General features: G+C 47.2%; 2 protein-coding genes across 4 annotated transcripts in view; one reads left to right on the plus strand and one right to left on the minus strand.

The window, feature by feature from the left end:
- The window catches only part of DMTF1 (cyclin D binding myb like transcription factor 1), a 46,846-nt gene extending 45,529 nt beyond the window's left edge, over positions 1–1,317 (plus strand). For all 3 annotated transcript variants that reach the window (XM_060107616.1, XM_060107615.1, XM_060107617.1), the window contains one exon: positions 41–1,317. In XM_060107616.1, coding sequence (XP_059963599.1) covers positions 41–150 — 110 coding nt within the window. In that variant the 3' untranslated portion in view covers positions 151–1,317. The remainder of the gene's footprint in view (positions 1–40) is intronic.
- Positions 1,162–23,507, minus strand: TMEM243 (transmembrane protein 243). The gene is made up of 5 exons (XM_060107618.1): positions 23,286–23,507; positions 22,456–22,744; positions 4,235–4,285; positions 3,078–3,182; positions 1,162–1,774 (listed from the first exon to the last, which is right to left on the minus strand). Exons 2-5 carry the CDS (start codon positions 22,531–22,533, stop codon positions 1,652–1,654), a joined length of 357 nt encoding a protein of 118 aa, XP_059963601.1. The 5' UTR covers positions 22,534–22,744; positions 23,286–23,507; the 3' UTR covers positions 1,162–1,651.
- Between the last annotated feature and the right edge of the window lie 464 nt (positions 23,508–23,971).

Genomic DNA, 23,971 nt, shown 5'->3' on the forward strand with positions numbered 1-23,971 from the left:
ATATACATTTAAGACTAACTTGAAACTTATCTCATTACAGATCCCATATTCCAGCATCATCGAGAAGAATCAAACATCATTGGATCGTCTCTGGGCAGTCCTGTTTCAGAAGACTCAAAAGATGTTGAGGATTTGGTAAACTGTCATTAGGTAATTCTTAGAAACAGGTAGTTCAGGCAAAGAAGCCACACTGTTCATTACAACATCTCCAAAGAAATAGGAGCAACCCCCAAGAGGCTTAATTTACCATTCCTCTGGCTTTTAAATAGCTACAGTGCTCAAGCCACATACAGTGTTGCTGCTATGACTTTTTACCTCCTTTAAATATATCATCTGAGGTCTAGTCTTATGACAGTGTAGTTGAGTGGAGCACTGGGGTCTTTCTTAACTGTAGAGATCCTAGTGATTAGTGTTACTTGTCAGCAGGGAATTTCATTCACTTTAGCTAAGAGAAGTTTAAAATCACCAAAGCTTAACTACTGTTTTAAAAGCAGTAATATTCATCTCTAAAGATCGGACATGGCACTCTGTCCAGTCTCAAATAGGCCTGTTTATATTTCAGAGAAGTTACATCAACACGGTCTAGAGCTTACCAGTGACCTTCTCCACAAAGATTATCTTCTAAGTAGTTTGAGACTTGGGGTGTGGTGGTTACTTTTGGTTTACCCATTGCTGGCAGTGGGAGCTGATTTAGGCTGGGCAAAGAGGAAAGCATTAAGAAAGTTAAGAAAATTCACTACAGGCTTGTTTGTTTGTTTTAATATGGATGAGAGTAGGAAGACAAAGTTCATGAGAAGCTAAGAGTTTTCACCCCCTCAGAACCTGCTGTCATCAGTTTACAAAGTTAGCACTTTGAAGTAAAACTAAATGGGAAAGGAAGTAAAGTTGCCCATCCTATGCCATGACCTTTTATTACATGTGTTGCTATATATAAGTTACCCAGGAAATAGTTGAGGAGAGGATCAGCGTTTGCCGTTCACTTAGTGCATTAACTGATGGGGGTTTGATATAACTTCTCCCTCTCAGGCAATTTAAAAAAACAAAATTTGCTTCTGTAACGAAAGGAAACAAATCAAGAGTCATTCCTATACCAGAGAAGGTTAAGCCAAAATGAGCCTCTAGGGCTTTAATGAATATGACCCCTATAGAAAAGTCAAAAAAAACTTGTATAAATTATTTTATTTATTATTGTAATTAGATCTACACAATCAAAGTTGTCTTTTCACCGTCTTGTGTTTTTTGTTAACATGAAATTGTAGTTATAAGCAAAAGTTGGTTGCCTAGGGAACAATAATTGTATATTCAGTTTAACAGAAATAAAAGAGTATTTGTCTTAAAATGCAAGATTGTTTGTTACATAGCCTTTCGCCATGCAATTCCATTATAAAAAATTTTAATTTCAAAAGTGAAAATGACTTGTGCTGTTTGAGCTTTAAGGGGGAATGTTTAAGTGCAACATCAGCTCCTTAAAGAAAAAGCCAAGTGATCTAGGATATGTCTCCCCTGCAAGAGGGAATTTAGATTTACAATTAACATGAAAATCATGTATCAGACTTATGCAGGAGATTGTTCAGCATACCTTATCCAGTTCTTATTCAAGTCCAAATATATAGCTTTGAAGAGACCTGGTAAGTATTTCTCCTTGGCAGACTCACTTTCCCACATCATGGAAGTACAAATTCGCACATATACATAACATGATGATAGAAAATAAGATATAGTAAATTAGGTTTCTAAATTTCGGTTCTAAGTCTCCTTGTCGATACCAGTAGATCTAAAAGAAGAAGAATTAAATAAAAGTTTAAGTAATAGCACTGGGCTGAATATTAAAAATTTAAAATACAACTAATTCTTTTCCACTGTGACCAATTTCATCCATATATACTTTTTCCCCCTAAATTTTGAGATAATGCAGCCAGAATTTTATTCTTATTCTTTATAATTCAAGTGGTACCAACTGAGTTTCTATATCCAAGACCATACTTTATTCCTGCATTCTTTCTCAGTTAACTTTGTTCAGTGTTTAAACCAAGAGTCCACAGTCATTTGGCGGGTCATCCAAGAACAGATATTTTAAATATATTTGAGTAAAACGTACAGCTCTTTTAGGTACTGGAAGGGAGGACAACTTTTTAATTCCTTTAACTTATTCAATCTGCCAACAAAACTAAGGCTTTACACATGCATATATTTGGTTTCAACTAGATCACTGTCAGTCACTTCTGGCTTTTGGCTAGGAGTGAGAGGAGAGCATCTCTGGTAGCTTTTCTCCCAAGGCTCTCAAAGTGGGATGGGCCAATTCTTCCCTCAGGTCATAGGAATATAGCAGAATCAGTGAGTTTGAATCTGGGAAATGTCCTCTGGTTTAATTTTAACTCAGATAAGCCCATAATTATGATTTAAGCCTTATGTGAGTCAGAACAATTATGTTCAAGAGTTTACTGCTTTGATTCTGCCTCTCCTCAAGGGAAATGAAAACAACAGCCAACTAATGAAATGACCGAACACTTGGCAAATACCCAACTGGGAGTCCACCACCATCTTTGTTTCTTTACCTAAAAGAAAGGCTTCTTTGTAGTAAAATTGACCATTCTTGTGAAAAGGGTACAACTGTAGCTTTAGGTTTCCAAAGAGATTTCGGTGTTAATTACTTTCATTTGGGGAGATAAAGCTCAAAGATGAAAACAGACTAGTTTTGTCATTATTAGAAACAGGAGTAATGGCATTTCCCAAAGCCTGTTGGGCTCTGTATGTAGTTCTTGAAGGAAGATGAATTAAATACATCACATCAAATCTCTGGCGACCTAAGTCTTTTTTTTTTTTTTTTTGCTATCAAGGGAGCAGAGTTTCCTTTTAGGGTTACAAGGTTACAACTTCGGGATTTAGGAGAAAAGTAAACTCAGATTCAAAAAGAACCCTGCAATTTAACGGTGAGAATTGTGACATGCTTTGGCGGAGAGGGGTGGCGTATAATTAGAGACACCCTTTTATACAGATTGTCTCCCAGAGCTGGGAGTTCTGGCCTAGGCACCTTCAGCCCTCAAGGATACTGAATTTAAATTCTAAATAGTACTCACAAGTATGCAGGCAGTAATACTACTCAAAGAGATGCAGACAGCAAAAAATATATTCAGCGGTTTTGGAGGTGGTTGAGGGAAAACAAAAGCACTGATTAGCGTCACCTGTATGAAGAGAAATGATGTCAGGCCTCAGGAGTAATTCCAAGACTTGGTTAGACTGGCATTTAGGCAATGTAATAGTATAAAATGCTCCACATTGTAAAATGATATCTACCACCACGTTTGCCTTCTGGAATGTTAATATTTAATAAAATACTAAAATACCTTCAATTGTGTTCTTTCTTTTAGTACTTCAACCTAATCTTCCTAACCTTTTCCTCCTTTATGAAAGGAGACAAACCACCACAGAACAGTAAAACTAGCCAACCTCAAAATAACCTCTTTATCAAAGATTAGATAGCATGTAAACCTCATCCCCAGGATTAACGACTGTACTGAAAAGTTCTAAACTTTTTATTTTGAATACTCCAGCAAAAAAATATAACCAAAACTGTTTTTGCTTAACATGAAAAATTCTAAAAAATAGGTTTCTAATATCCTATAGTTCTCTTTCTACCTTAGATGTAACATTTTACCCGTTCTTTTCATTAAGAAGTCATGGAAACAAACTTCACTAAAATTCTCGTATATTTAATGAAAATATGCCAAAGAAATGTCATTCTCAGACTGGGAAATGTAGCTTTGTTTTATTTTATTGTGATAGCACCAAGCTGTAGTATACAGGATGAAAAATTAAAATCTTTTAAAACCAAAGGATAATGAACATGCTTCAAGAACAAAATAAAAGTAAAGGCATTAGCAGAAATGGGGAAGTTGTGGGTTATGTACAGAAGAGAGTTACTGATAGCCACTGACATAGTACAGATTTACTAAACAAACCCAGAAAACCAAGTTATTTGATTTGTGCTACTTCACCTTCAACCAGGGGGTGAGAGTGGAAATCAATTAGCTACTCCACTTACCAAGTGCAGTTTTGTTTAAGTGTCAACAAAATTGAAAGCATTACTTTAACTATGATTGGACTATTTCACATGTTCATGTACTGGCCCCTTTTTAATTTTTTTTTTTTTTTTTTTTGGAGAGTTGACTGAACCACAATATTGAGGTTTTCAAAACTTTGGCTAAGAGCCTGGGTGAGACACAAAGATACTTACTAGAATCAACAAGGATGTTAAGCTGCCAACAACTAAATTGATGATTCGATCCTGAAAGAGAAAAGAGTTTTTATCCATATGATAAATCCATGGCACTTTAGAAAGATACAATGCAACGCATTGTGGTGTTTTAGAATGGAGGAACCAGGATCCTGCCCCTCTGAGCTTCACACAAACAACTGCCAGAAGGGCAGAGTGTACTGAGCCACCAGAGTAGAGAAGGTATTTGGGGAAGATGGACAACTAACTGGAGAAGTTTTCTGGTTTTTATTTGGCTGCACCAGGTCTCTTAGTTGTGGCATACGTAATCTTCGTCGCGGCATGTGGGATCTTTTAAATGCGGCATGCGGGCTCTCCTTGTTGCAGCATGTGGGACTAGTTCCCTGACTAGAGATTGATCCTGGGGCCCCCTACATCGGGAGCACGGAGTCTTAACCATGGACCACTAGGGAAGTCCCTGGAGAAGGTTTCTTGAAGGGACAGGACGTTTTTACATTAGGGCCTTTTGAAGACTGGGAAGGCCTGAATGGGGAAGGGAGGCTTACAAATAATCCACAAGCTGCTGGGAACAGTATGAGCAGAAGCAAAGGGACAGGAGCCCTGGGATGGCCAGCCGAGAGCATTGGTGAAAACAATAGGAAACCAGACTTAGATGATGTCAAGTGCCATCATGAGTTTGGACCTATTTGTGATACAGCTTAAGTGTCCTTGTTTAATGTAATCTAAAAGTAAATGCAACGTAGAATCATCTGAAAGAGGAGCCTGGGGTTCTACCCATCGAGATTTCTTGTTATTCCCATCCCTTCCCCAACCAACTCCAAAGAATGGTTTGAAAAACTGATCTAATCCAATCCTGATTTTACAGGTTAAGGTAAACTTAGGTCCAGTGAGTGTTGTTAAATTATTTGCCTAAAATCATACAGCAAGTTAGAAGCGACTTGGAAATAGGATATCTAAATCAGGGTCACTGGTTAGATGGTTTGTTACAGGAACTGAAAAAGTATCAGTAATATATAAATATTAGCAGTATATACTAATATTATATGTATAATGTGTATTAGGTTGATAGAACTTATTTACAGAGCTTACAGAATAAGGTGGTAAGGGTTTAAGACCTGATGAGGAAACACTACGTTATGGCCGATGAGAATATCAAGTAATCTTAGTTCTGAAAAGTCAAAGCGGAAGTCTTTAAAGAATCAGTCTTAAAGACTGTTTTGGTAACGTCTGAGCAAAGAACAGCAGGATATGGAATATGAGCAGCCAAAAAACAAAAGCTCAGAGATGGGAAGGCACAGGAACCTGCACAGAGCAACTGAAAACACGCATTTCCAAGTTGTCTGCTTCTAAAGATAAGAATCCAAAGAAGAGCCAGGCAGGCAAAGCTGGGAGGGAAGAGTGAAGCAAAGCCAAGTCTATGTGGTGTCTGTGACCTCACCAGGGATAAACCACACTCCAGACCAAGGCCACTGCAATTCAAAGGTTATACAGGACAAAGGAAGCTGAACTACTCCAGCCACACCCTTACTAAACGTGAGGGCTCAGAACAGGTCTTATCACCACGTCAGCTAGATAAGACAACACAGCAGACACAAGAGTCTGAAAATAGAACCATTTGTTAGGCAAGAGACCCAGGGACAAATCACTGATCACTGTTAACTTATTCCCACACAAGACAAATGTGTATTTAACATAAAGTGTGTTAACAGACAATCCGTTTATGAGAACCCCATTGTTTCTGCCTTGTGAAAAAGTTTCAACTCAACTCTTCTGGTCTATTCTACGAAGCCAAGAGTATTTGCTCCCATCTCCTTATGAGCTCCAGGTATTTGCAACAGTCTGTAAAGGTCTGCATACCTCACAAGAGCTCTCACCAATAGAAGGAGGCCAGTGAAGAGGTTCGGGTGGGAGGTAGCCAACATGAATCACTATTCTCCAAATGGTACAGCAAGTTTGCCAACCAGGATCAAAATGGGGAGGGGAGAGGGGTATAATGGTGAACAGATGGTGCCTACGCCAAAAGCTTTTGTATATCTTCTAAAAAATCCTGGGGTGAAATGATACTATGACTATTTTACAGGTGGCCACACAGGCTCGGGGAAATAGCTTGCCCAAAATCTCAATACCAATAAGTGATGGAAACAGGATTCAGTGCAACAGCAGATTCCATTTATACTTCTCAGTGAAACAGCAGCCTAGCATGCTAACTGCTGGTCTAGACAGAGAGACCAAGTTGCAAAGAGCACCCCCATTAGCAAAGTACTACAGTAAAGTGTTTATCTTTCAGGAATGAAGACTTCCTCATAAGTGGTTGTTTTAGATTGTTGAACTTATTCCTGGAAGGCTAACTGGTTTCAATCATTCATGAAAATATATCTAATCTTTAGTGAATACTTCTCTGCTTGCCTTCTAGACAGTCAACTGTCTAGAATCCCAAACCATCTTCATTGAATATCAGGTATTCTATTGTTAGGATACAGTCTCTCTGGGACTCCCAAGATGGGACAAACTATCTAGAAGACGGCAGAACTGTTTCTCACAGGGTCTCCTTTCTCCAAGCCAACGCCTTGGCTTTAGGCCTTCTGCTGTTGAAGTAACCAGGAATCCAGACCAAAGAAATAGCAGAGTTAACTCTGGAAGACCTCCTACTTCCTTCTAAACTCTTGCTACGCAGAGTGGTCTGTGGCCCAGCAGCACCAGCATCACATGAGAGCCTGTAAAAAATGCAGAACCTTGGGCCTTGCCCCAGATCTACTGAATCAGAATCTACATTTTAACAAGAGCCTCAGATGATCTGTGTGCACGTTTAAATTTGTGAAGCACTGCTCTAAAGTTTAGAGTCTAAGCTGAACCATTCTCAATACTGCTAAGTTCAAATCACAGAGTGGAGACCCCTCTCCAGGCCCAGAGCTGATTCTTCAGGGCTTTAGCAGCTCCCCCTGCTTCCAGTCTCCAAAGGTAAAATAGTAGAGAATAATTAAATCGCCCGTTAATTAGCATTTCAAAGGGCAGTGTTGGAGCTAATATGCTCCAAGTCAGAACCAGAGTTATCTCCCTATCAGAAGCTAGTTTCTATTAACTCAGTTACTCTATGTCTCACAAAAACTAGCTGTCTGCTCCCCAGTTTTATTATTGCCCTATTTCCATCTAACAAAACCATTCTCCCTACCAGAGCTTTACACTTTGTACTGCTGCTTATTTTCACTCCCCAAGGAAGTCCAGCAGGACCAGAATCAGCCTTAATCTTTTTTTTTTTTTTGCTGTACGTGGGCCTCTCACTGTTGTGGCCTCTCCCGTTGCGGAGCACAGGCTCCGGATGCGCAGGCTCAGCGGCCATGGCTCACAGGCCCAGCCACTCCACGTCATGTGGGATCTTCCCAGACCGGGGCACGAACCCGTGTCCCCTGCATCGGCAGGCGGACTCTCAACCACTGCGCCACCAGGGAAGCAGCCTTAATCTTTACCCGCAGAGATGACAGGACAGGGAATTCGTTGTCTTCCCACAGACATCGACTCAGCAACAGGCTGAGAGACACTCTTACCTCATGTACGTGGACTTATATATGTGAGCACTTGAACCTAACAACGTACATATACAAACATATACAGTTTCAAGAGGGACTCAGCATATATTACCTCTTAAGGCATTTATTTATTCACTTAAACATTATCTCAATTATCTCAATAAAGCTGAAAAAAAATTATCTACTATATCCCAGATGCAAATACAACCGCAAATAAAACCATCTCTACCCTCCAGAAGTTCACACAACGCAGAGCGCAAGTGGGCACGAAGGAAAAAGGAGAGGTATCTTGGGCGATCAGGGAGAGACGATCAGAGAAAGTCAAACCTGGAGGAGGAGGACTAGCAGGTGAGCAAGGAGGAAAGAAAAGGGACCTCAGAATGAAGCAACTCCACAAAGACCCCGGGGAGAAAAAACTTCAAGAAGCTGCAAGGATAACCAGTGGGAAGCGGCCACATGGCACAGGGAGATCAGCTCAGTGCTTTGTGACCACCTAGAGGGGTGGGATAGGAAGAGAGGGAGGGAGATGCAAGAGGGAGGGGATATGGGGATATATGTATATGTATAGCTGATTCACTTTGTTATAAAGCAGAAACTAACACACCATTGTAAAGCAATTATACTCCAATAAAGACGTTAAAAAAAAAAAAAAAAAAACCTGCGAGGGAAAGGGCTGGGATGCGATGCACAGGTGGAGAGAGCAGCCTGAGCTCAAAAGAGGCACGTCTTTGTCTTCCTTGGAAACGGGGAAGGAGAAAAAGATGGTTGTGCCTACAATGTGTGTGTACCTGGGATGAGAGAAGGTTAACTCTGTGAATCAGTAAGGAATACGTTACCTCCATTTACCAATGAGTAACTAGGTTCAGTCAGACTGATTCGCCCAAAGTCACACAGCCAGATAATGGCAGAAGTCTCCTATTCAATGCTCTTTGCAAAATGCAAGCCTAGGGCCTCCCTGGTGGTGCAGTGGTTGAGAGTCCACCTGCCGATGCAGGGGACACGGGTTCGTGCCCCAGTCCGGGAGGATCCCACATGCCACGGAGCGGCTGGGCCCGTGAGCCATGGCTGCTGAGCCTGCGCGTCCGGAGCCTGTGCTCCGCAACGGGAGAGGCCACAACGGTGAGAGGCCCACGTACCGCAAAAAAAAAAAAAAAAAAAAAAAAACCGCAAGCCTAGTGAGCAGTTCAAAAGGTCTAAGAATCCTTAGACTAATACATATGGGCCCTGAAATGAGAGTTAAGAGACCAAGGTTCTCATCTCACTGACTAGCTAGGTGACTTCAAAAGGATCCCTTAACCCATCTGGATCTATCAAATGAGAGGACTGGGCTGATATCTGGTCCTTTCCAGTTTTAACAATTTATGGTTCTGGATCATCAGCTTCAGGCTGCACCTGGGCCAGAGCAGAAGACCTATTCCCCAGCAATCAAAAGGCACAGGAGCCCCCCCAGATTGCTTGGTCAGTCATTAACCAGCATCCTGATACAAAACAAGTCTCCAAATTCATTTCAAATGCTCCGGTGGTAATGGTGGTTCTGGGAACATCCCAAATAACCAAAAGCTGGCATTTGTCCTCAGCAACTAGGAAAAATCCTGGCTCTGGACAGCTTGGAACACTAACAAGTAAAATCACGCTTCCATTTCCACAGTAATTTGTTTTGCCTGCTTCCAAAATGGATCTAAAGCTTGGGCTATCACAGCAAAACCCTAACCCATTCAAGCAACAGTAAAAAGAGCATGGCAGGGCTTCCCTGGTGGTGCAGTGGTTGAGAGTCTGCCTGCCGATGCAGGGGACACGGGTTCGTGCCTCGGTCCGGGAAGATCCCACATGCCGCAGAGTGGCTAGGCCCGTGAGCCATAGCTGCTGAGCACGTCCGGAGCCTGTGCTCCGCAACGGGAGAGGCCACAACAGTGAGAGGCCCGTGTACCGCAAAAAAAAAAAAAAGCATGGCAAAATTCCTAAAGGTATCTGGGGACTAGAAAGAAGGAGTAAAAGGATTTACAAGGAAAAGTCTGAGTAAAGAAAACTTTTCTAAGTTCAAATGTTAGTACTAAGATTCCTGGCAGCCAAGAAGGAAGTACAATGGGTTTCAAAGCTCTCACTAATGACAGTAAGCACACTGCATCATTAGAAAAGACAAACTTCTCCTGGATCTAAGAAGAGTTTGTTGCACGGGTCTATACAAATTCTGGGAGGCAGAAAGTGCAGCTACTTCATACATAATTGCTTCTTATATTGACACGTAAAAATAGCTGAAGGCATAATGTCCTCAAAAGAGTGAGATGCAGGCTGAGAAGTGGGACGGCTGAAATGCCACACACCCAGTTTAACTGCTCATCCTTCAGAGCGCAGCTCAAACATCGCTTCCACTGTAAACCCTTTCTGGACAGCTTCCTTGGGTACTTCTCAGGACGGGAGATGCCCCTGCCTCAGGGCTCCTGGGTCACATGGCCCAGACTTTACACTTACGGATTCATTGGCTGTCTCCTCCATTAGGACTGGCAGTTAATTAACCATGGGGGGAAGGCAGCCGGGAGCCTGGCACACTGCCTGCCGGTGCTCTGTGAATGATGCTTAAATAACAGAACCATAAATGCAAGTGACCGACGGCATTTTCCTTAGAGCGCCTCTTACCAGGAGAGGCTACTCACCACTCATCCGGAGCCTGACTTGTCAGAAATCTCAGCTTCTGGTCAGAAGACAGCTTGGCCTCACTGATCCAGGACAGACATGCAACACCACCGCAGAAGCCACAGCCTGGCCCTGCAGCCCAAGAGGCCGAGCTCTCACCAGCCACGGAGGCCCGAGCCCTCACGGTGCCTCCCGGGCCAGTGACCCCATGGTAATACCAGGAGTAAACCATGGGCACCTCCAGGTCGGGGTTTCCCGAACCTGAGGACAGAAGCCCAGCCACTCATTTCCTGCCACAGCAGCAAGCACTGGTTTCAGAGGCACGACAGCAACTCCCGCCCAGGAGCCGGTCCTTCCGCAGTGCTGCTCAGCACTCCCAGGGAGAAGCCATGCAAAACAGAAAGCTCCTTTCGGGAAAGGAAAACCCTGCATGGACAACACCACGAGAACATTCCCTTACACGCCCTGGAGGGAGAAGGGGGTTGGCGGGGGAAGACTGAGAATTCCAGTTTTGTGTTACTTCCACCTTCCTCTGCGACTCCATCATAGTCCTCAGACAACATCACAGGCAGCCCTACAGACCCCATCCCTCCCCAAGTGCACTCCGAGTCAATCTTCACCCTCCGCACCTTCTTCTCCGTCAGCCACCCCACCACCGCTTGAAACCCGTTCCGTGTGAGCAAAGTACTTCCTGGACCACACAGAGTTCTCCCGTGCCCTGGACTTCCCCTGCTGCCTCTGCCTCTCAACTTTCTCCCCAACAGAGCCTGTGCCACCCACATACTCATCCCAGGGTCACTGGGCCAGGAAGGAGTTGGGGCGGGGTGGGGGGCAAGGCATTTCCTGCTCCCCAGGCTGGAATGAGATGGCAGTTTCAATAATATCCTCTGCTATGGTCTGAAAGTTTGTGTCCCTCCAAAACTGGTAGTTGAAATCCTAATGGCTAATGTTGACAGCAGTAGGAGGTGGGGCCTTTGGGAGGTACGTAGGTCATGAGGGTGGAGCCATCACAAGTGGGATTAGTGCCCTTATAAGAGAGGATCCAGAGAGCTCCCTAACCCTTCCACCAGGTGAGGACACAAACAGAAGTCTACAACCCGGAAGAAGGCCCTCATCCAACCATGCTGGCATTCTGAGCTGGGACTTCTAGAACTGAAAGAAAGAAATGTTTGTTGTTTGTAAGTCACACAGTCTGTGTGGTATTGTTACAGCAGCCCAGACAGACAAAAACATCCTCTATTTTTAAGATGTATGTCCCTGGCAGTCTCATGCCAACTTCTTCCCTTCCTCTTCTCAGCAAGCTCAATTATTTCAGCACCCGTTTTGCCAAATCCCTCTCCTCCAACCGTCTCCTCCACTGCCCCTGAGCCTGGTCTTCCCCAGCATCCACTGACTACATCATTCCCAATCTGTCACCAAAGACGTAACCTGACCATGGAGTCGGCAGTTTCAGCAATGCCCAGAGCCTCTCTGGTGGATGTGTTCATCTGCTCTTAATGCTTTGAAAACCCAGTCCCGAGTCACTCCCAAACCCTCAGCCACTTCCAGGCTCTGGTGCTAAGCCTTGCTGTGAAGCCTTTCAACTATCCTACCTGTTAACTGCCAGTTTACTTGTCTGTCTCCTCCTCCACACTGTAAGGCCTGGGAGGCTGAGGGCCATGTCCTCCTTGTTCACTGCTGGGTTCTGGGCCACTGCCCATGGCTGAAACCCAGCCCAGTGATGCACTCTCTAAGCTGTGTACCCCACAGAGCCTGCGTCCACCCAGAGGCAGGAGCACCTCTGTCTCACTCAGACAAAGCCAAGCCACGTGGCTGTGGGAGCTGCCACTACCCAGAGTGGAGAGACTCTTCTTCTGAATCTACAAAGGTGGCACCGTACCAGTGGGTGGGGGGACACCAGTCATTTCCTTCTGCCAACCCTCTAAATATTCCCAGCATATATGAGATATTCAAATATTAGCTGAAAAAACAAACTAACTGTTACTACAAATTCATGTATTCAGCTGGGCCTTCACTGTATTTTCATGGCCTTTTATTTTGAGTTGACTTTCGCAGTCGCTCTCCAGGAAGTGGTTTGAAGCTCCACCTCCACTCAGGTTCCCAGTCTCACTCTTGAAGCCTGTCCGACAGCAGACATCTTTACAAAAAAAAAAAAAAAAAGATGCTGAGAAAAAGAAGAACTCCCCCCGCCCCCCAATTTCCACTCCTTCTAGCCTGAAGAGGACCGGAGGGCAGCCTGTTCCTCTGCCAATCCTGCACCCATTCCCTGGCCTTATTAGTTATCTCTGTCCTCACATCTATGCTGAATCTCTCCCTCATGGAGTCCATCTCTGGCCCCAAAATCTCAACCCCTCCAACATGAGAACAGCCTTCCCTCCATCCTGCTTCCCACCTTGATGTTTGGCATCCATTCTCCACCCTTTTTACATGCTTAGTGTGAGGAAGTTAGGAACGAAATAAAACAGGGTAAATGAAGGATGGCCAGCGTGGAGCTGGGGGCTATTTTTTTTCTTTGTTTTTGTGGTATGCGGGCCTCTCACTGCTGTGGCCTCTCCCGTTGCGGAGCACAGGCTCTGGACGCGCAGGCTCGGCGGCCGTGGCTCACGGGCCCAGCCGCTCCGCGGCATGTGGGATTTTCCCGGACCGGGGCACGAACCCGTGTTCCCTGCATCGGCAGGCGGACTCTCAACCACTGCGCCACCAGGGAAGCCCTGGGGGCTATTTTTAAAAAGGAGGTCAAGGAATCCTCCTGTTTGAGCGGGGACCTTTTAAAGAAAAAGGAACGAGACATGCAAGGATCTAGGAGAAGTGTACTGCAAACAAGGCAGTGCAGCAAGTGCAAAGGCCCTGAGGCAGGAGTGAGCTCAGAAACTGGAAGACAAAGTAGGCTAGGATGACTGAAGCTTAGTAAGGAAAAGAAAGGGGAGAACAAGGATTTGTGTAGTGCCTTTGTATTCTCCTTGTAGTACATATATGCTCCATGAGAAAAGATGCCCTCTCCAGCACATGGCACATGCCCCAGGATGCAGTACATCCTTGTGTGTGTACACACACAATTAAGCATTGAATCAAAGCACACATACATGCACACTCAACAACCAACAGCCTCTAGAAGACAACTGTACTTAGCACAGCACTCAAGGCTCCTCCCCCGGCCCAGGCTTTCCTCTGACCATCCCTCCCAAGTTCTAGAGTCTGCTTGCAATGGAACACTCACAGTTCCCTCCCCCTTCCCGGCACTTTCCTGCTCCCACCTCTTCAACACAGTTGGACCTCCTGCTTGGGATTCGCGGTCACCTCCTCCTGTCGAATCTTACTCCTGATTCTGGGTCTAAAAATCGAAAGCAGTCTGACCTGATGTCCCCAGTAGAGTTATCCCCTTCCTCCACGCTCCCTGGCACTTTGCTCCTCCTTTCATTAAAGGGCTCGACCCCATGTTCATCTTCCTTGCGCACAAGATCTTCAGGTCCCTGAAGACAGTGATTATCTTCTCTTGTGAGGGAAAGAGAAGAAAGGCAATCCAATCAGCATGTATTAAACATACAAGGGGGTTACTTCCCTGGTGGCACAATGGTTAAGAATTCGCCTGCCAATTCAGGGGACACGGGTTCGAGCCCTGCTCCGGGAAGATCCCACGTGCCGCGGAGCAACTAGGCCCGTGAGCCACAACTACTCAGCCCGCGAGCCACAACTACTGAGCCCACGTGCCACAACTACTGAAGCCCGCGCGCCTAGAGCCCGTGCTCCGCAGCAAGAGAAGCCACCACAGTAAGAGGCCCGTGCACCACAACGAAGAGTAGCCCCCGCCTGCCGCAACTAGAGAAAAGCCCGCGCGCAGCAACGAAGACCCAACGCCTCCAAAAGAGAAAGAAAGAAAGAAATTTATTTAAAAAAAAAAAAAAAAAAAGATTTTCCTTTTCTTCTTCCGAGTCCCAGGGGAAAACGTCTTGTCAGGAAAGCTCTGGAAATGGCCCAGTCAGCAGCCTAAGGGGCAGCTGTCTTGGGACGGACACAGTGAGAGGACGTGACACATGGGAGGAGGTTTGGGCCCCTCGGAAGCAAGAAACCTCAGGCCTTGCCAGTGGGTGTCCTCGGTGCCCCCAGAGCTGCATGGCCCTGACCATGCAGGAGCTCCCCCCGACGCCGTGGCTGGAGGCAGCCCTGGAGACAGCGTCCCCGGGGGCGAAGCGAGGAGACAGCTGACTCTGCGAAATGGCGAGCCCAGGTCACGGGGCTGCTGTCCCGCGGCTTCGCAGAGAACCCTGGGAGTAGCGGCGCGTGAGGAAAGCTTATGAGACTCACACACACCCATCCTCGCCCACTCTCATGCTCTGCGCTCTCAAATGCGCCAGGGCCTCCACGGCTGCCTGGAGCTCCGGACACCGACCTCTCCCTTGGGTCCCTCCAGAGAAGGTACATGTATGGACACTCTGAAACATTTCCCTTATTTCACAGATTCACGTTTGGAAGCAGCTTTCAGTTGTGAATATTTCTGTCATACCCATCCTGCCAGATTCTCCTCCCCACGGGAGGAGAATCCTTGAAATATATTATTCACAGTTAGGCATACTTGAAATAGATTATTTCCATTGAAGCATCACTTAGGGAAATGAGATCACAGTAAAAACACAAAACAAACCTACTCCACATGTTTAAGGACCAAAATGATCCCTAGAGTTGGTAGCACAGGAAGTGCCGGATCTTTATGTGCTCCAACCTGCAGAACCGGGAGGCCTAGAGCAAGGGCTAGGACGTCAGGAGCCTGACAGACCCGATTTACATTTATTCTCCCGCCACATGCCTGCTTGTGGCCTTGGGGAAGTCACTTAACTCTTAAGCCAAAGTTTCCATATTTGTACAAATAAATCCATATTTGTACAGTGGTTGAACACGCAGGGTTGCTGTTAGGAATCGGAGATAATACACGTAAAGCCCTAGAACAGACTGCCATTTAGCAGCGTCAGTAAACAGCTGCTCAAGTTAGTATTATGTCTACCTCATCTATTGGGGCATCTTACCAACAAGATTAGGTCCTCAGAGATGAGTGGGACTTGACCCAATTTCAAACGCATTCCATCATCCCCATAGGGACCCTCAAGTTTGTCAACCCACGTTGTCCTTATGGCAGTGCAGAAAATATGGTCATTATACCTACACATGAACTATGGACTGACCCCAAGAAAAAGAAATGACTCCATTTAGTAGACCCAGTCTATTACCACAGAGCTGCAGAAACCTTGTCTACAGAGGGAAAAACTCAGCAGACCACCAGCTTCTGAGAGACCAGACCTCAGACTAAGTTTTTTACACAGTACTGTGTTATGTTTATGGCCTCTTTGCTGAAGCTCAGCAAGGAGAGGAGAGAGTGATGCCCTTAACTGCACGAGAGCGTGAAGCACCCCTTCCTGTTTTGGTACCCAGCGCTCCAAGGTTTCTGAACACGAGCCCCTGCCTTCTACTGATGGTTTAGGATGTCCCAAGAAAGCAGGTTACCTTTTAGTGATGCTAGATGTTCACTTCACTTAAAATTTAATATAACTAAGAATATAACAAAAAAGAAGCAGACTCACAAACTAGTGGTTACCAGTGGGGAGAGGGAAGCGGGGAGGGGCGAGATAAGGGCAGGGGATGAAGAGGTACAAACTTTTAGGTATAAAATAAGCTACAAGGATATACTGTACAACATGCGGAATATAGCAAATATTTTATAATGACTATATGTGGACTGTAACCTTTAAAAATTGTAAGTCTCTTTATTGTACACCTGTAACCTACATAATACTGCACATCAAGTATACTTCAATTAAAAAAAAAACTTAATATATATAAAATCCAGAACTAGGTAAGGCACTGTGCCGAGTGCTAGAAAGGCTGGAGAAATAAGGCAACTGGCTCCTACCCTCAAGGAGCTTAGACGCTGGCCAGGGAGGCAAGATCTATACAAATCCCTCACAGCACAAGGAGTAAATACCAGGAGACGTCTCTGACCACCAGGCTCGTAGGAGGGAAGCATGGATGCAGGCTGGGTTGTGAGGGAGGTTCGAAGGTGGGAAATTAGACTGGGCAGGATTCAGGTATGTGGGGAAGAGAGGGTGCTACAGCAAGAAGAAGAGCATTTGCCAAGAGCAGGGAGGCAGCTCAAGGAAAGGGATCCATGGAGAGGTGCCAGTCTGGACTGGGCATCCACAGAGCAACGGTGAAGACCAGGGATGTCAGCCTCCCTATGCGCCAGCATCCTCTGAAGAGGCTTCTCAAAATACAAATGCCTGAGTGCAACCCCCTGAGATCCCCAGTCCTCTGGTCTAGGGGTGGGGGAGGAAAAGACTTATTAGAACAGGAAAGAAGAAAGTCCTGGTATCTATCATCCTGAACCGTTTCTCCAGCACAAGAAATGGCAACTAAAAGTGGTTTGGCCGCCTGGATGAGAGGCAAGGGGACAACAGATCCGATCCCCTGGGCAACTAGCTCTGCTTTGAGGGAGACAGGTGTTGTGCTCAGAGAATCACCCAGAAGCTGTGTCAAGAGGCTGGAAGCCCGCACCCCTCGGAGGACAGCCTTTGGGGCTCTGAGCAGGGGGAGGGGCAGCAGGCAGACACAACAATCCTAACCACAGCTTTGTTCCTAATTAAGCAACAACCCTCACCTCCAACCCAAAAAAGGCAAGAAGTAGCATTCTCATCTTACACTACTATTTGCAGAAGCCAAATGCTCCAATTCTGAATGGTCTGAATTCGACTACAGGTCATCAAAAGACCTTGATTTTCACTGTTTTTGTTTATTTGCTTTTTTTTTTTTTTGCAGGGAGGGGAGGAAAGGATCAGGAAAGTGCTTTAGAACATGGAACTTTCGCCTTTGGAACCAAAGATCTGAGCCTCGGGACCCACGAACTTGCTCCCTACACGGAGGGTCCCCCTATATTATCTGACTCCAGTGTATGCGCCTTCCTCCAATGTCACTCACTTTTCTTACATCACATCCAAGTAGGAATAAAGGGACAAGAACGGTCACCACCCTTCTCGGAGGATGAATCACTTATTATTAGTGAAAATCAACCGAAGAGGCTGGTCCAGGAACCGGCTTACACTACATTCCAAGGAATGAAGTATTCCCCCCTCGCCCATTCGCAGTAGCTGTTGGATACTGGTTTGCCCTCTTCCCCAAAGAGAACCATCCTCCCTCTCCCAGCTAGGTTCACCAATCCACTGGCTGAAACTGATTTCGGATGATTCCACAGCCAGCCAGCGAATCAAGAAATCAAGATCGACTCAGAAGCCCTGAGGATAACTTAAAGCCTTTCCATTACCCAGACAGAAAGATGGCCCAAAGGAAATTTTAAAGGCAGCCGTGGACAAGAGAGGGGGGAATACCTCCAGGTTACAGTTCATACTAGGAAGGGAGGAGCAGGGGATAGATTCCTAGAGTGACATTTCCCAAAGCGGGTTCTGTGGACACTCAGCTCAGACCTGCTGAGGCTGAGGGGGGTGCAAGGTAAGAACGGAGTAAGGCACTGACTGTGCCAGTGACAAAAGGCCAGCCACCGAAACAGCACAGGAAGTAGTACTCACCCTGCCTCTCCAACCACAGTCTCAGTGAAAACTGGCACAGTTTAAAGGTTCTGAGAAGTCCCGCAACAAAGAAAAATGTTTCACGATCGTGACTATACAATCACCGTGACTGATCATTCACTTGCTTTAGAACTGCACTACCCAACACGGGAGTACCAGCTGTATGTGGTCACTGAGCACCTGAAGCAGCTAGTCCAAACTGAGATGGGCTGCAAGTGAAAATACATGCTGCACTTCAAAGGCTTAGTGTGAAAAAAAGGATGGAAAAATATCTCCACTTTTCATATTGAGTACATATTGAAATGATAGTATTTTAGATGTATGGAATTAAATAAAGCATATTATTAAAATGAACTGCATTTCTTTATACTTTGTAAATATATGGCTACTAGGACATTTAAAATCACACACATGGCTCACCTTGTATTTCTACTGGGCAGCGCTCCTTCAGAAAGTGTCAAGCAACAGCACATGCTCAGAAACTGCAGATACATTGTATTATCGTGGCATTTGTGCCACATTTGTTTTCCCCCTGAAAGAGATGTATTATATCCCAGAACTGGGGATGGAATAAAAACAGACGAGAAAAGCTACTGGATATTCTGACCAGGATTGATGAGACAGCCCACCTAGCAATATGTAATTCCAAAGGTATCAAGGAATGAATATCTTTCCTTTTCTTGTCTATTACCCCTTAGATGTTTATGCAACAACAGAAAACTGTTTTGCTTTACCTTTCGCTCCAAGGCTGTATCTGTAAAGTTATTCCTAAACATCACGCTGAAGACTGAATAAATCTGGAGCTTGGTATCCTTCAGGGACTGCCCACGAGGGTGCTGCTCCAGGCCCACTGGGCTGTGTATTTCTAGAGCAGATGCTAGTATCTTTCATTCACTCCATGACTTTGGGCAAACCACTTCACCTACTTCCTCTGGAAGAGCCAAGCATGTGAACACCCACAGCGCCTTCTGGAGCGTGTGACCCAGACTGTGTAAGTCACCTCACCATTTACTATCCTAGTCAACTCATGAAACATCGCCAGAGGAGAACCAGTTGTGTGACTAAACACGTGGCCTGCTTTGTAGTTCAGCTTCCCTGCTTGTGAAACAGCAGTAACAACACCCATCTCACAGAGGCACTGGGTGATCAAACTAGGGAACGCTGAATGCAGAGCATGCTGCCTGGCACTGAGGAAACACAACTTCCCTCCAGACTCTGCTCCGTGCACTTCAGTCATCTTGGCCATAGAGGGAGAGGCTGGACCTAAAGCTCTGGTCCTTTCTAGGCTTAAAATTAAGAGGCTATCTCTGGTCAGTTGTTAAAAGGCAAATAAGATTACTAAAAGCTCAGAAGACCTGTCAGAATAGGACAGGAAGTGGGCTTTCCCCTTTCTGGATTCTCTTCCTCAGAGGCAAAAGCACGCTGGGAGCACACACATGCAGGGGCCAGTGAAGGGTTTCCCAGGGTCCCAGGGAAGCCTCCCTGCTCTGGCAGTGACAGTCCTCCAGTGGAATGGCTCCACTGTAACGTGTCCTATCCTTTCACTATTGAGGTCCCATCCTTGTGCGCTGCCCACTCAGGTCCTCAAAATCATTTGCTGTCACTGAAGACAGATGCCTCGGGCTTCCCCGGTGGCACAGTGGTTAAGAATCCACGTGGCAATTCAGAGGACACAGGTTCGAGCCCTGGTCCGGGAAGATCCCACATGCCGTGGAGCAACTAAGCCTGTGCGCCACAACTACTGAGCCTGAGCTCTTAGAGCCCATGAGCCACAACTACTGAAGCCCGCGTGCCTAGAGCCCGTGATCCCCAGCAAGAGAAGCCACAGCAACGAGAAGCCTACGCACCACAACAAAGAGTAGCCCCGCTCTCCGCAACTAGAGAACGCCCGTGCACAACAATGAAGACCCAACGCGGCCAAAAATAAATAAATAAAAATAAATTAAAAAAAAAATAAAGACAGACGGCTCTCCTTCCTCAGATAAGGCATCTCAATTTATACAAAACATGATGCTTCTTCCTATCCTCAGACCAGAAGTCTCCCTCCTTTCTCCATTCTGTACAATTTCTGCATGTCCAATCATTCTGTCGGCCCCACAGAGGAAACTCAAGGAAGCAATTCTGAGAGATCTGGAAATATATATTATTCTTATTTTTTTTTCTTCTGAGTAGCTGATTCTACTGTTATGACGCCTAAAATTGCCTAAGTAATGCTAGAGGTGTACGCTCTTGGATTAAATAAATCTGCAATAAACAGAGATACATTTGGAATAGTCAATTTCTTGGATGGGTTTCAAATGGATCATAGGTGACAGGGAAACTTACAGTCACTGACGACTTAGGCCCAAGTGAGTCAGAAACATCAATATTTCTAAGTGTCTCTATAAATCAACAAGTCCCTTATGGAGTCATCTACCTCGGTATTCAGGGGTCAAAGGAGGTCAGAGGTCTGCATCACCCAGAACCCCAACCTGTGCACCAAAGTATGTAGAGGAGACACTGAACTTCTTGGCTCTCAGGACAGTTGGGCAGCCAGATGCCCTGCGTCCGACCCCTTCAAGCAGCTAGCTGCCTCCATTCTCCAGGCCCCAAATCCTCTCCTAATCAAACCCCAATTTAGGGGCATCCATATCTGAAAGCCGAAGGCTGCCAGACACTCTGAATGTAGAATCCATCCTCTAAGATCTTCCCCAAGCTTCCCAAACAAAGTGACCACTTTCTCCCCTGGACCCCAACACGCCCCCTCTACGCCCTCTCATAGCACAGATCAAACCACATCACGTTTGTTCACATATTTCCCCCATCTACCTGGGTTCCTTGGACGCCCCAGGGCCTATCACATAATGCTCAATAATGTTAGCTGACAGGAATTCCCTGGAGGTCCAGTGGTTAGGACTTGGCGCTTTCACTGCTGAGGGCCCAGGTTCAATCCCTGGTGGGGAACTAAGATCCCACAAGCCGTGCGGCCAAAAAAAATTAAATTAAATTTTTAAAAAATAATAAAATGTTAGGGACTTCCCTGGTGGTGCAGTGGTTAAGAATCTGCCTGCCAATGCAGGGGACACGGGTTCGATCCCTGGTCCAGGAAGATCTCACATGTCGCGGAGCAACGGAGCCCGTGAGCCACAACTACTGAGCCTGCGCTCTAGAGCCTGCGAGCCACAACCACTGAGCCCGCGTGCTGCAACTACTGAAGTCTGCGTGCCTAGAGCCCAAGCTCCGCAACAAGAGAAGCCACCACAAGGAGAAGCCCGCGTGCCACAATGAAAAGTAGCCCCCGCTCCTCACAACTAGAGAAAGCCCGCGCGCAGCAACGAAGACCCAGCACAGCCAAAAATAAATAAAATAAAATAAATTCTAAAAAATAAGTAAATAAAAAATGTTAGCAGAAACAGGAGTATCTACTGGACCAGAGCCCTGCTTCTCAAAACCAGGTGTCTGTGGGCTGGGAATATGCAAAGTCACAGGATAAACAAGGAGCAACTTCGTAGACATAAAGCTTAAAACATTTTCTTATAAAGTCCCTTTGAGAAGAGAAATCAAAATCCACATGGAGTTAAAAAAAAAGAAATAAAGTAGTAGTCTCCTGGTAGGCTGGCAGCTTCCAAATTTAGGGTCATGCCCCAGCCTGTCGGGTGTACAAGTTCCCTATCCTTTCTGCTAAAGAGGTCCCTGACGAAGCTGAGAAACCCAAGAAGCTCTGGACTCCATATGTGCCCTACTTTCTGAGAGGCTGAAAGTACTTTGTCAGGGGTCAAAGATCACCAATGCCACTTTCTAGGTGAAAACAAAACCAAACAAAACAGGCTAATCTTGCCCAAACGACTCAGAAAGTTAATGCTGGGGACAGGAAAAGAGCTCTCTTCAATTACTGGCCCAGGACATCACATGATTAAGCATGTAAGAAGACATTATATTTTTTAAAAGCCTAAAATAATGTACTACTAGCTTGTTTGGGCCTGAGACACTTTGATCACTTCCTGGAATGGAGTCCCATCAAAGAAACCCTCATTTCACGCCTCTCCTCTTTTTCTCTGCTCGGCTGCCTCAGCAGTAAACTCTTAAGGGCTCTAGATAAACAGGAAACAGAAGCACCTCTCTTGGGCTCTTAGGAAGCCTCAGGTGCACACCTGAAGCCTCTTGAAGGTCAGCACTCCAGCTGGACCAGCGGATGTGCAAACACCATGACCACCTGGCCTTGGGGAAGAGGGCTTCCGCACTCCCGTTTCGGACCCCCAGCAGCCCAGAACTTTCTGAACTTTTCTCCCCTCCCAGCCTTCAAGGCTCTTGGCCAACCCTGTCCCAAAGAGGAAACCGAGGGGCAGCGCAAGTATCTTGAGAGGGATGAAGCGGGGTTGAAGGCACTTTCTTGCTACAAGGGCCTTCAGGGGCCGCAGAAGGACCCAGCAGGGCTCCGGGTCGGGAGGGGGCGGGGAAGGGGAGGGTGCGGACAGACACACAAACACAAGCACCCAGGCCCCGAGTCCCGGGCCGCACTCACCTTGGCCGACGTCTCTCCGAACAGAGGTCTGTTGTCGAGCCCACTGGTGCCGTAGGTCCTGGTGGAAAAGTCCTCCATTTTAGGGTTTCTTCACTGTCCCGAAGCCACTCAAAGCCGAGCCAGCACTGCCTCCCGAAGTCCCGGGTCTACGACTCGCGGCGCCGCCGGTCACCGAGCGCTCATAGCCGAAGCCCAGGGGGGCCGGAGTCCCGGCGGCGGGGGTGGACGCTCAGACCCACGGGACGTGGCCGCTCCGCCCGAGCCCCGCTCCCCTCCTCATCTTGAACAGCTGCCGCAGGAAGTGAAAAGAAACAAACACAGCGTGGCCGCCCCGCCCGGCGGCTCCCGCTTCCCCAAATCTCAGCGCCCGGGCCCCAGACTCGCGCCGCAGCTCACGGAGCAAATCGGCTTCCCGGGAGCTCCCCGCTTCCCCGCCCTCGCCACTCCTCTCCGTGACACGGTCATTTCTCGTGCTTTCTAAACCTTCTGGTGATCCCTTCACTATCAGAAGCGGGGGAAAGTTTTCCTGGAAGAAGGCAGTACCAGCCCTCTGCACCGCTCCACCCCTCTCGCCCCAGTGGCCAGCAGCCGCAGAAGTGAAGCCGCCGGAGCAGAGCTGAGCGCTCCGCGCGCCCCTCCCGCAGCGCTCTGGGATCAGGTCGCGGCGGCGTCGAGCGACTTGGATCCCCGCTCAGGTGTTGCCTGTACCAGAGGGCCGGCGCGCCTCCCGCAACTCCCCTGGAGCTCTCGGGGCAGGAAGAGGGGATCCCGCCTCGGCCCGACACGGGCCGACCACCCTGCCGGAAGCGCCCCGCGCCCGCAGGCCAAACCTCGGCGTCCCCAGCCGCCCGCTCGCTGGGGAGTCCTGGTCGCACTAGGGAGCACGGGTCCCGGTCCACGCCGACGCCGGGAGGCAGAGCAGAGACTCCGGGGCCGTCGCGGAGCGAAACACCTTCCCGGCTGGCAGAGAGCGGGCGCGCGGGCCGGGCGGTGCGCGGCGGTTCCCCGGGCCGCTCCCCCGGTCGGGACCCGCGGCCACCGTCGCAAACCGACTCGGCCCGCCCAGGCCACGTCACGGCCGAGGCCGCCAATCCCGCGTGCCAAGGCGCCGCATTGGCTGCGGAGCTTTATTTCTAGAGGTGCCAGTTTATTCCCCGCTGGGGGGCAGATCTCCTTCGCTTGTTTCTCAGCCTCTTAGTAATTAGCTCCTGCGCGACCCACGTGGGCTGAGCACATTGCGGAAGATAAACTTGCAGTGGGCTGAAACTTCTTTTTTTTTTTTTTTTTTTTGCGGTATGCGGGCCTCTCACTGTTGTGGCCTCTCCCGTTGCGGAGCACAGGCTCCGGACGCGCAGGCTCAGCGGCCATGGCTCACGGGCCCAGCCGCTCCGCGGCATTTGGGATCTTCCCGGCCCGGGGCACGAACCCGTGTCCCCTGCATTGGCAGGCGGACTCTCAACCACTGCGCCACCAGGGAAACCCTGAAACTTCTTAAAAACAACCAGCCTGCTTTAAC

This window comes from Mesoplodon densirostris, chromosome 9 (assembly GCF_025265405.1).
Source record: "Mesoplodon densirostris isolate mMesDen1 chromosome 9, mMesDen1 primary haplotype, whole genome shotgun sequence".
Taxonomy (NCBI): Eukaryota; Metazoa; Chordata; class Mammalia; order Artiodactyla; family Ziphiidae; genus Mesoplodon; species Mesoplodon densirostris.